The sequence below is a fragment of the Chinchilla lanigera genome, unplaced genomic scaffold, assembly GCF_000276665.1.
Source record: "Chinchilla lanigera isolate Chin_1 unplaced genomic scaffold, ChiLan1.0 scaffold00157, whole genome shotgun sequence".
NCBI classification, from domain to species: Eukaryota; Metazoa; Chordata; class Mammalia; order Rodentia; family Chinchillidae; genus Chinchilla; species Chinchilla lanigera.
Window position 1 is genome coordinate 445,136 of NW_004955558.1, and position 10,912 is coordinate 456,047.

Here is a 10,912-nt window from a genome sequence, read left to right on the forward strand (position 1 = left end):
TAACAAGTGCAGACTGCTCATTAGGTAGTGAAATGTCAAGGAGAATGGTCACTGGGGTGGTAAAAATTTACAAGAAGAATTAATCATACAATTATAATCAAGATATTTAAGAAATGAGTTCCCAAAACAACCAGCATTTGTAGTGGCAGGAGTGTGACATGGCTACTACAGCCCTTACATAACAATGCTCTCACTTAAGTTTTGGAGGATTTCTTCCTCACTTTTAGGAATTCTATTGATGTTGATTAAGGGTCTGAAGATTTCTGAGGCATAACAGTTTCCATGGATCACCAAAACTCTTCTCTCATTGGGTACTGCTCTTACATTGCTGTGGTCTTAATTATGTGCAGAGTAAACAAATATGTTTTCTGCGCTGGATATTGACACTATGTATAATATCCACATTTATTTGTTACGGTAAACAGTCATAAAAATAAAGTACATGGTGAACACAGCACATAAAACTGCCCATAAGACACAGAGAACCCAGGGAGAGTTGTCACAGCATTCACCACCTAGTCCTTCACTGTATTTACTCAGAAAATGTTTCCTTGAACAGGAATTTAGCAAAATATTTTGATTATCAGCATCACTGCTAGGACAGAATCCACTTAATTTCTCTAAAGCAACCCTCAACTCAGAGTGATGTTTTTTAGGACAGTGCACCAGAATTAGACCAATCCCATGTGCTCACTCCTTTAATCCCACACAAATCCCACATTCGGAAACCCAAAATGCTCATTTGTCTACCAAGGAAAGATACGAGCTTTCTCCTTGCATCTCTATGCAGCCTCTCAGAGAGAAATGAGAAATGAACTATGAAAAGTACTACTTCCAAAACACACAATTTATTTATTTCTTATAAGGGGAGAGAGTGTTCCTTATCCAAAAAAAGCAGAGCCTGGATATAGAGGAATCCTGGCTCATTATCAGAAAGGGGCTCATAGTTGGGAAACACAAAGAAATTACATCAGAAATGCTCACCAGCCACCAATATATCTCAGGAAAAAAAGCAATGGAAAAGTTAAAGATGGAGGACATGCTGTAAAATGATACAAAAGTGCCCACTAGAAGAAAGATGCTTTTGGTGGCTCTGGACTCAGGGGATCTGGAGAAAACATTTTTCCTGTGAAGGTGTTGGACCCGCTGCTTGTGTTGGTACAGAGTAAAAATCATGGAGCCACTTGCACAGATCATAAGTATGGAAAAAATAACTTCAGGGAATGCTACTAATGCCATATAGACTGAGCCCAGGATTTTCCCGTGATCTACAAGAGGACAGAGTCTCATTTCTCTTCTCTTTGTGATGTTTCTGCTATACCGTTTTGCAGACATAGACAGCAGATAAATGGGAAAGATGAAATTTACCACTGTATGTTGAAACCAGCAGAGGCAAATGGATAAGCCAAGATACTTTGGAGCTTTTATTTTAAGATTTTTCCAGCAGGAGTTTGTGGGGCTGATCATGATAGTCTGGAAGATACTCAAGAGGCAGATGGTGCCGATCGACATACCCCTGCCCACTCTTTCAACATACAAGATAAGTTTGCAGACAAAATCGTTGAAAGAATGTTTCAGTCCAAAGGCTACAATTATCTGGGGAGGTCCTTTAGAAAGAATAAGTAAGGAGTTGGCTATAAATATGTGCCTGAGAATCAAATCTATGTATCTCAACTTGCTTTTACTATGGTAAAGGAAAAGATAATGGTAAGGAAGAAAAAGATTGCCCAGGACTCCAACAATAGTCTGCAACAAGAAGATCATTCCTAATGCCAAATACATGGGTTCTGTTTTTGTCATTTTCTCTAAAATTTACTTTAAATTATAGTGACAGTTATTGTGTTGAGCAAGGTGCATTATCGAGATCTGACACCAAAAATAGTTTCGAAGAAGAGCTCTTATGGAATTGCAAAGATTTCATGAAGCAAGAGGAGCTGAGGAGAATTCTCAGGCTATTTCAGGATAAGTCATCACTCTGGATGAGATGGAGGTAACCTGGGGAAGAAGTGACAGGTGAGAACATATAGAAAGAAAATACAGTATTTTCAGTAAAATCTGAAATGTATCTGAGTTACATTATAGAAAGAAGAGCCACCATCATTATTGACCTCATGCTGTAAATCAATTCTGAATAAATTTCTACTGTAATGTAGTAAATATCATATGTGGTAGCAAAATTGTCCGTGTGAGCTAAGAAAAATAAATATTGTTTATGAAACACAAAATGGACAAAATGACAAATTATATTAAAATTAAGAATACTTTCGTTAAAAACACATAGTTATATTGAAGGGGAAATAACAAAGACAAAGGGAGATAGACAGACACAAAGATGGAAAAGGCACATAGAAACACTTTCATCATGACGAGCTCTTACACATTACATATGAAAATTAACAACGGGAAATATTGCAATTGAAATTTCAAAAAAAGAAGTTACTCAGTTGATAATAACTATATTCCAATTTTCAATGTTCTTATTAAACAGAAAAATTTGAATAAAACTATCAAACAGCATCCAGAATGCTAAGATGCAAAGACAGGAAATAGCAAGTTTGGTGAAAATATGGGGAAATCAAGAACTTGTCCATGCAAAATGGATACAAGTGTTTTGGAAAACTTTTTGGGTAGAATCTATTTCAGTTGTGAAATGTAAGTGTCATTTCCTCTTCAATGTCTTTTTTCAGAGTACAACAGTTTTCATTCTAGAGGTCTTTCAATTCCTTGGATAGGTTAATTTCTAGGTCTTTAATTTCATTAAAAGTTACCATAAATGGGAATTTTTTTCTGATTTCTTTTTTAGTAGGTTCATTCTTGATGTATAAGAATGCTTTCAATTTTTGTATATTATTTTATATCCTACTATTTTCCTGCATCTGTTTATTAATTTTATGATTCTGCTGGTGCAGTTTTTAGAATCTTGTTTCTAAAGGATGATGTCATCTACAGATATGGATGGTTTGATTTCTTCCTTTCCTATTCATATCCCATTTATTTCTTTCTGTTGCTTGATTGCTTTGGCTAAAATTTTGAATATTGTATTAAACAGGAGTGGTTGAAAGTGTACACCCTTTCTTATTCCAGATTTTAGAAAAACACTTTCAGTTTTCCCCATTTATTATGATGCTGGCAGTGGATTTGCTATAGTTTTTTTTTTTACTCAGTTTGAGATAAGGTTCTTTGATATCTAATTTTCATCAGAGTTTTTATTATGAATTGATGTTGGATTAGAGCAAAGACTTTTTCTGCACCTATTGAGAGGAAAATTTGATTTTTATCCTTCTACTTATGTGATGTATTGTATTTATCAATTTATATATATTGGTCCATACTTTCATCCCTGGGATGAAGCCAGTATCAGTGTAATGCTAGCTTCCAGAATGAGTTTTCTTCTAGTAGTTTTGAATTTGGATTTTTATTGTTTTTTTTAGAACCTTGAGATACATCATTAGGTAATTTACTTGGGATCACTATTGTCTTGATGTGTGCATTCAGAACTTCCTTCTTGGTACTGCTTTCATGACATCCCATATGTTTTGATATGCTATATTTCCATTGTATTTTGATAATAAGAACTTTTAAATTCTTCTGTAATCCATTGGTTATTGAATTATTAAATTTCCATATGTTTGTATAATTTCTGGGCTTTGTTTTGGTGTTGACTTCTAGTTTCATTTTTGTATGTACCAGCAGCATTCAAGAGATTGTTTCAATTTTTGTATTTACTTAGGCATTCTATATTACCTAAGATATGGTCTATTTTGGAAAAATTCTGGGTATGGTGGAGAAAAATGTACAACATGTTGTTAGATGAAACACTGTCTAGATATCTGTTAAATCCATTTGTTTAATGGTGTAGCTTGACTCATATTTCTTTTTTAATTTTTTTCCTCTGTCTACTTATAAGAATCTTTTTGATCTGTCTACTTGTAAGAATGGGATACTAAGGTCCCCCACTATGACTGTATTCAATTCATTTTTATCTGCCTTTTTGTGTTCAGTAGTTTTTCTTTTGTGAAATTGTGCCCAAAGCTTGTGCATATATATTTATAGTTATCTCTTCCTGTTGAGTTATTTTCTTTACCAGTAGGTAAAGCCCACATGTGTCTCTTCTGAGCAGTTTTAGCTTGAATATGGTATGTCTGAAATTAAGAAACTTATTCTGCCTTGTTTTTGGAATCTTGTTGTACAGGTTTTTTCCCACCCTTTAATTTTTAGTCTATGCACTTTCTTATGGATGAGGTTTGTCTGTTTTAGACCATATATACCTAGGATTTGGGGAACTAATATTCTATTCTGTATTTTTTGTTTTGTGAGTTAAGACCATTGACATTGAGAGCTATTATTCTGAGCTATTTACTGAACACATTCATTGCATTTTATTTTTGCAGTACTGATTTTTTGTTTGTTTAACTTTTTCCTATGATAGATGTACATTTTCTTTGGGCTTCTTGGGGTGTCACCCTCTGTCACTCTGTATATATTTCCCTTAAATATTTTTGTAATGCTTGTTTTGTGGTCATGTATTTCTACAAAATTTCTCTGTCATGAAAAGTCCTCATTTCTCTGTCATTTTGAAGGCTAATTTTGCTGGGTATAAAAGAACAATTTTTTATTGTTAGAGAAACTTTGTCCAAGCTTATGTAGCCTTTAAAGTTCATTCTGAGAAATGTGTATTATTCTGATAAGTTGAATTTATATGTCAATTTTTGCCTTTCTCTGGCAGCTTTTATTCCTCTTATCACTGAATTTCTGAAATTTCCAGTGCTATTTCTCATGGAGAGGTTCTTGTCTGGTTGTGGGTATTTGGAGTTTCAGATGTCTTTTGTAATTCAACATTGTATTATTCCCCAAACACTAGAAAATTTATGCTATGATTTCAGTGAATAAATTGATTACATCTTTTGAGTCATTTTCCAAAATTTGAGGTTTCTTTCATTATTGAGAAGCTATTAAATTCCTCTTCCAGGTGTCATGTTGTCCTTAGGGTATTACTGAGTATATAATCTATATCTATCTTATCTTGAAAATGGAAAAAAATCCTATGTTCCTGGATAAGAGGTATCAATATTGTCAAAATGGCCATATTACCAAAAATGATATATAGATAAAATGCAATTCCAACAAAAATAGTAACAGTTCTCTTCAGGGAGCTAGAAAAGTGTCATAAAACTTATATGCAACAAGAAGTGATTCAGAATAACCAACACAATTTTGAACAACAATAACAAAAGAGGAGACTTTGTAATATCAGACTTTAAGTTATATTACACAGCTATAGTGATGAAAACATCATGCTACTGCACAAAACTAGTCATGTGGGTCAGTGAGATAGAAGTGAGCACGCAGAAAGAATCCACAGGCACATTTACATTTGATCTTTGTCAAAAGAGGCCAAAACCACACACTGGCAAAAATGTAACCACTATAAGAACGGGTGAAAGGAAAACTGGTTATCTGCATATTAAAACAGAAAAAACAAACTACTCAAATTTAAAATAGGTAAAAATCTTGAAGACAAAGGCATAGGAATTTTCAGAACAGTATTACAACTGCACAAGAAATAACACCAACAATCAAAAGAAGAAATTATATCAAATTAATAAGTTTCTACACAGCAATGAAAACAAACAACAGAGTGAAACGATGACCCACAGAATGAGAACAAAATTTGCTAGCTACTCCTTGGACAGAGAACTACTATCCAAAATATAAATGAATTTTTTAAAAAACCAGACCATCAAAAGTAAAACCCCAGTGAAGAAGTGGGCAAGTGAAATTAATATAGTTCTCAAAAGAAGAGGTACAAATAGCCAAAAAGTACATTTAAAATGTTCAGCATTTCTGGCTGTTTGAAATATGGAAAAGAGAGCAACACTGAGATTGTGTCTCACTCTAGAAAGTGGGGCTACAAAAGACTCAAAGAACAAGAAATGCTGGTGAGATCGTGGAGGGAAAAAACCTTTTTATATTGTTGGTGGGAATGTAACTAAAACAACCACTATGGGATCAGTATGGAGATTCATAAAAAAACTAAAAATAAAATTTCTATTTGACCTACCTGTGCTTCTTTCCTGAAGAATTAAAGTTGCCATATTACAATTATACACTCATATCCATGTTTATAGCAGCACACTTCATAATCACCAAATTATGGAAGTTGCATTTATCTCTTCAGCAGATAAATGGGCAATTAAATCTGCTACATATGCAGAATGGAGCATTACTCAGCAGTCAGTAGGCTACATTTGAGTGATTTGTAGGAAAATTGATGCATATGGAAGACATATGCTAAGTGAAACAAATCAGATAGAGAATGTTAAATGTTCAATCATTTCTTGTTTATGAGAAAAATAAATTATAAATAATTTCAAAAGCAAAGTTAAAAATGATAGGGAACAGGGTGGTAGACTTTATGTAGATGAGATGGGGATTTTGTGATGGGGGTGTTTGAAGAACATGTGAGGAAAGCAAATAGGATTAAGATGTTATATATACATGTACCAGTTCTTTACACTAAAGGTTTTTGTTATATATTACCAACATGTACTAATAAAAATTTTAAAATGTAAGTTCATGTTGTAATAATTTCATTGACATCAGTTTACTCAACAGAAAATTAGGCATGTTTCACAGAACAACAAGCTACACTTTGTACATAATAGCTATATTCATTATTTAGTATAGACCCAAACTCATAACCACTCACATTTCCATTAAGTTTAAAAATTCAAATAATTAATATTCATGCAATAAAATACAATAAAGCATTGATAATTAATACTATCAATAATATTCAATAATAAAGATAAGTTTCCCAATACTCATATATGTATATAAAAGACAAATATGAAAGAATTTACTAAGTCATTCATATGAAGTTCCAAGCAGGCATCATAGATATAATATCTTAAATAGTGACAATAGATGGAAGCCTATATTCAAGTGTTCCAGTCCTATTAATATATTCAAAAGAAATCTAACCTAAGGGATAGAGGAGACAGAAGAAATCTGTAGGTAAATGACAATATTCCCTGTCTTGATCAGGTGCATAGAGCCATGTGTTCTTTGTAAAAATCTACTGAGCAGTGCCCCTACAAGCTGCAATGCCTATTTCATTATTTATACCTACAGATCACTGTAAGAAATCAAAATATACACCTAGGAGAAATGTTGTCACTGAGAATGTATGTGATTTACCATTTGTGTCTGTACAAGAAGAAATTCATAAGCCACAATGACAGCTGGGGATCCCCAATAAGAAATTTCCTAAAGCAATGACAATCTTGGTATATGGAACATTTAATTTGATCATGGGATCCAGCACTGTAATACCCAATCTTTTTGATTCATGATATTTTTGCTGGTCTTTTTGCTAATCTTAAATATAGGAAAAATCATGCAAGCAATAGAGTTCAGTAGTTAAAATGGGCAACCACTGTAGTTGGGAGAATTTGCTTTAAAATCTACACACCTGGAGTTCCTGGAGCTCTTCAAAAGGGCTTGAGAACCCCAACACACAAGTATTGCCAGTGGGCACACTTGACAACTCTGTGAAGATGAGGAAAATTTGAATCCAAAAATCCATGATAAAACCCTTCAGGCTAAAATCTGCTAATGTTGCAATGCCCAGTACAGAGGCACATTATGAAGACACTAAAACAGAATGAACAAGAAGCAGTTATAATCAGGTTCTTGAGAATCAAATCAGTGGACCTCACACCACACCCATCTATGTAAAGGAAGGAAGAATGGTTAAGAGGAGAAAAAGGGTCTGGGAATGTATTTCAGAGGCACAGCACCTGCCTGGCAAGAACAAGATCGTGAGTTCGATTCCTGATACCAAAAAAAGATAGAGGAGAGAAATTCTCCACATTCCAACCATAACCTGAGATAAAACTACTCCAACTGCAAAAGCCTGGGTGTGAGTTGGCCTGTTCCTGGTGACTGACTTTCATCTTTTGTCCAGAGTATTGCACAGAAAAAATGAGGTACGCACTACACTGACCATGTCAGTTAAAATCCAATATTCTCCATGTGAAATATTTATGTAAATTGTGTTTTGTTAAGAGTGTTCCTACAGTTGAATGTATAACCTTTAAGTAGCACTTATAGTACATGACTCACTGCCATAATGCCATACATATGATATTTTACTTGATATTCATAGTTTTATGATATATTCACTTGTATAATTTTCCTGAAAAAAACACAAAAAAATTTAGATATAAAGAAGGTGAGGAATCTCTACATCCACTTCTGGGTAACTTCTGAAAAGATTTAAAATCCTCATGTTACAGTGAAACATGCACAACCATAATTATAGTAGTGCAGTTCACAATAGCTAAATCATGGCAGCAGCCTATATCCCACCAACAGACTAATGTATACAGACAGTGTATACAATTGAACATTGCTCAGTCATAAGTAGTGACAAATTTGAGTTATCTGTAGGAAAATGGATGGGTCTTGCCACGCTAGGTGAAATAAATCAGACACAACCCTTAAATATCACATAGTTTCCTGTATTATGAGAACTAAAATATAAATAATTTAAAGAATAAAATAAAAAGGAAGACAGGAAACAGGAAGATGGACTTCTGAGAGATGGAAAAGGGATTGGAAAAAGCGGGGAGAAGAGGGCAGGGGAGCAAAGAGAGGTATAAATGATCAAGATGTGCTATGTGTATGTACCAAGGCCACAAGATAGGTATAACTATTAGGTATCACAAATGTGCACTAGTAATGAAAATCAAAAGATATTTTAAAAATGTACATGCTACATAGGGGCAGACAGCAGACTTGAATCTGAGGAACCTAACGGGAGAGCCTGAATTTTAATTGCTGTGCTACAGTGATAAAACATGTCATCTGTGTTTTCAAATTATCCAGACCGGCAGCTGGTTTTCTTCTCATGTCATTTCATGTTACATCACTGGCATTGTAAAATAAGTTTTACTCTAACACGTTTCCATTTCTGTGTAGATATTGATTGTAAAGTTCAGTATCAAATATTAATGTAGTATTTGAGATCCTGATAAAATATAGGTGCACTAGTTACAGTTTAATCCTAAAAGACACTGCCACATATGTAAACTGGAATTATCGAATGTAATACTGGAACAATATTATTTTCAAGTATAAAGAATCATTTCTGATGTTAAATGAATAAAAATACTAGGACCTTTATCAAGGAAATTACTGAGCACCATTACCCTGCTCCTGAGGTATGACACCTTAAATAATACTTTGTATTAAAATATCATAGCATAGAACTTAGTTTAGTACTAACTTTTGATCACTACTCATCAGTTGCTTAACGCATAAGTTAAGTGAAACTATTAGAAAGGAAGGAAAATTTGCAAAGTACATTAAAATATGAGACACAAGTAGGATGGAATAAGAGAACCGAAATTGATGAGCACTGGGATCTTGAAATCACAGAGAAATAAACTTTTATAACACAACAGCACAGAACATTCCAAGAAACAAAAAAAAGTAGGTTGAAAGGTTTGAATAGAGAAGTTTCTCTAAAAAAGATACACAAATTGCCAACTGGTATGCAAAACCATAGTCAACATAAATGATGATGTGGGAAATACAAAGAAAACTACAATGCATTACAGCATGTAACATGTGCTGCAATGACTTTTTGCAAATACTAAAGACAGCAAGAGTAGAAAGAGCTTGGGAAAATTGGACCTCTACATATAATTACTGGGAATGAAGACTTTGGAAAAATTATAGATGTTCCACACAGAAGAAACTCCTGTCATCTGGTCCAGCACTCTGAATTCTGGGTGTTTATGAAAAATAATTGAAATCAGAATCTCAAAGTGACATTAGGACTCCTGCGTTCATTATAGCACTAGTCACAAAAACCAGCATTAGGAATCATCTAGCTTCCCACTCAGGGACAAATGCGTAAAAATGCGGTGTATACATATGGGAATATCAACCAGCTTTTTGAAAGGAGGAAAGTCTACAGTCAGTGGCAATGTTTAAGTAGCTTAATGATCTTACATTGAGTGAAATGAGGCAATCAAAAGCAGACAAATGCTGCATTTTCTCATTTATCTGCATAATCAGTGCACAAAACAGCACAGAAAGACAGACTGGGATGCTGGTTGCCAGCGGATAGGCAAAGGAGACAATTGTGAGTTCCTAATTAATAGACATTAAGTCCCAGGTAAGTGCAGTAATATGAAAACCTTCAGGGTATCATTCTATGACATTGTATGTGCAGTTAACAACACATCATTGTACTTACAATTTTTTGTATATGTGCTGCTGAAGTAAGTCAAGTACACATAAAATTTAAGGACTGTATTTCCTGAGAAGTATTCTTACTACACTAAAATCAACTTTAGAACATAGGCTTGGGACACAGCTCATAGTAGAGTTCTTGTTCAGCATATGTGAAGAACCCCTGGGCTTGATCCTTAAACTGATTTTTAAAAATCTTTAAACTTTAATTTTTTACTTAGACTGATGGGAATCAATCCCAGGGCCTCATAAATGCTAGACAAATGCTCTACCACTGAGCCACACCCCTAATCCCAGACAAATGCAGTATATTTTGAAACTGAATAATACCAGATATAATTGATATGAATAGCTATCTGCAGCCTGTAATAATAAAGTTTCCATTTCCTTAAATTCCTTCCCTGACTTCAATAGGGAAGTTAGTCTCACCATCACTATCAGAGCATGGGTGTCTTCAGTTGGTGACAATTACTCTTAGCCCTACATGCATCAAATACACGTGGTTAGATTTTTAACACACATTTTTATTTCACGAATGACTTCAGATACATTGTTTCTGCACAGAAGCCAATAATTCCTACAATTCAATTTCATTCTTTCACCTAAGCATTAAGGCATAATAAGATTCTACTAATAATAGTGCGAA

The 10,912-nt window shown here is 34.1% G+C and overlaps 1 protein-coding gene across 1 annotated transcript; it reads right to left on the reverse strand.

Annotated features, from left to right (window-relative positions):
* Positions 1-852: 852 nt before the first annotated feature.
* On the reverse strand, positions 853-1,800 carry LOC102028137 (vomeronasal type-1 receptor 4-like). The gene has a single exon (XM_005412734.1). The coding sequence runs from the start codon at positions 1,798-1,800 to the stop codon at positions 853-855; it is 948 nt and encodes a 315-aa protein (XP_005412791.1).
* Positions 1,801-10,912: the final 9,112 nt, after the last annotated feature.

Excerpts from the sequence above, each read along its gene's own strand:
- LOC102028137 (XM_005412734.1), bottom strand. The coding sequence starts at position 1,800 with ATGACAAAAACAGAACCCATGTATTTGGCATTAGGAATGATCTTCTTG.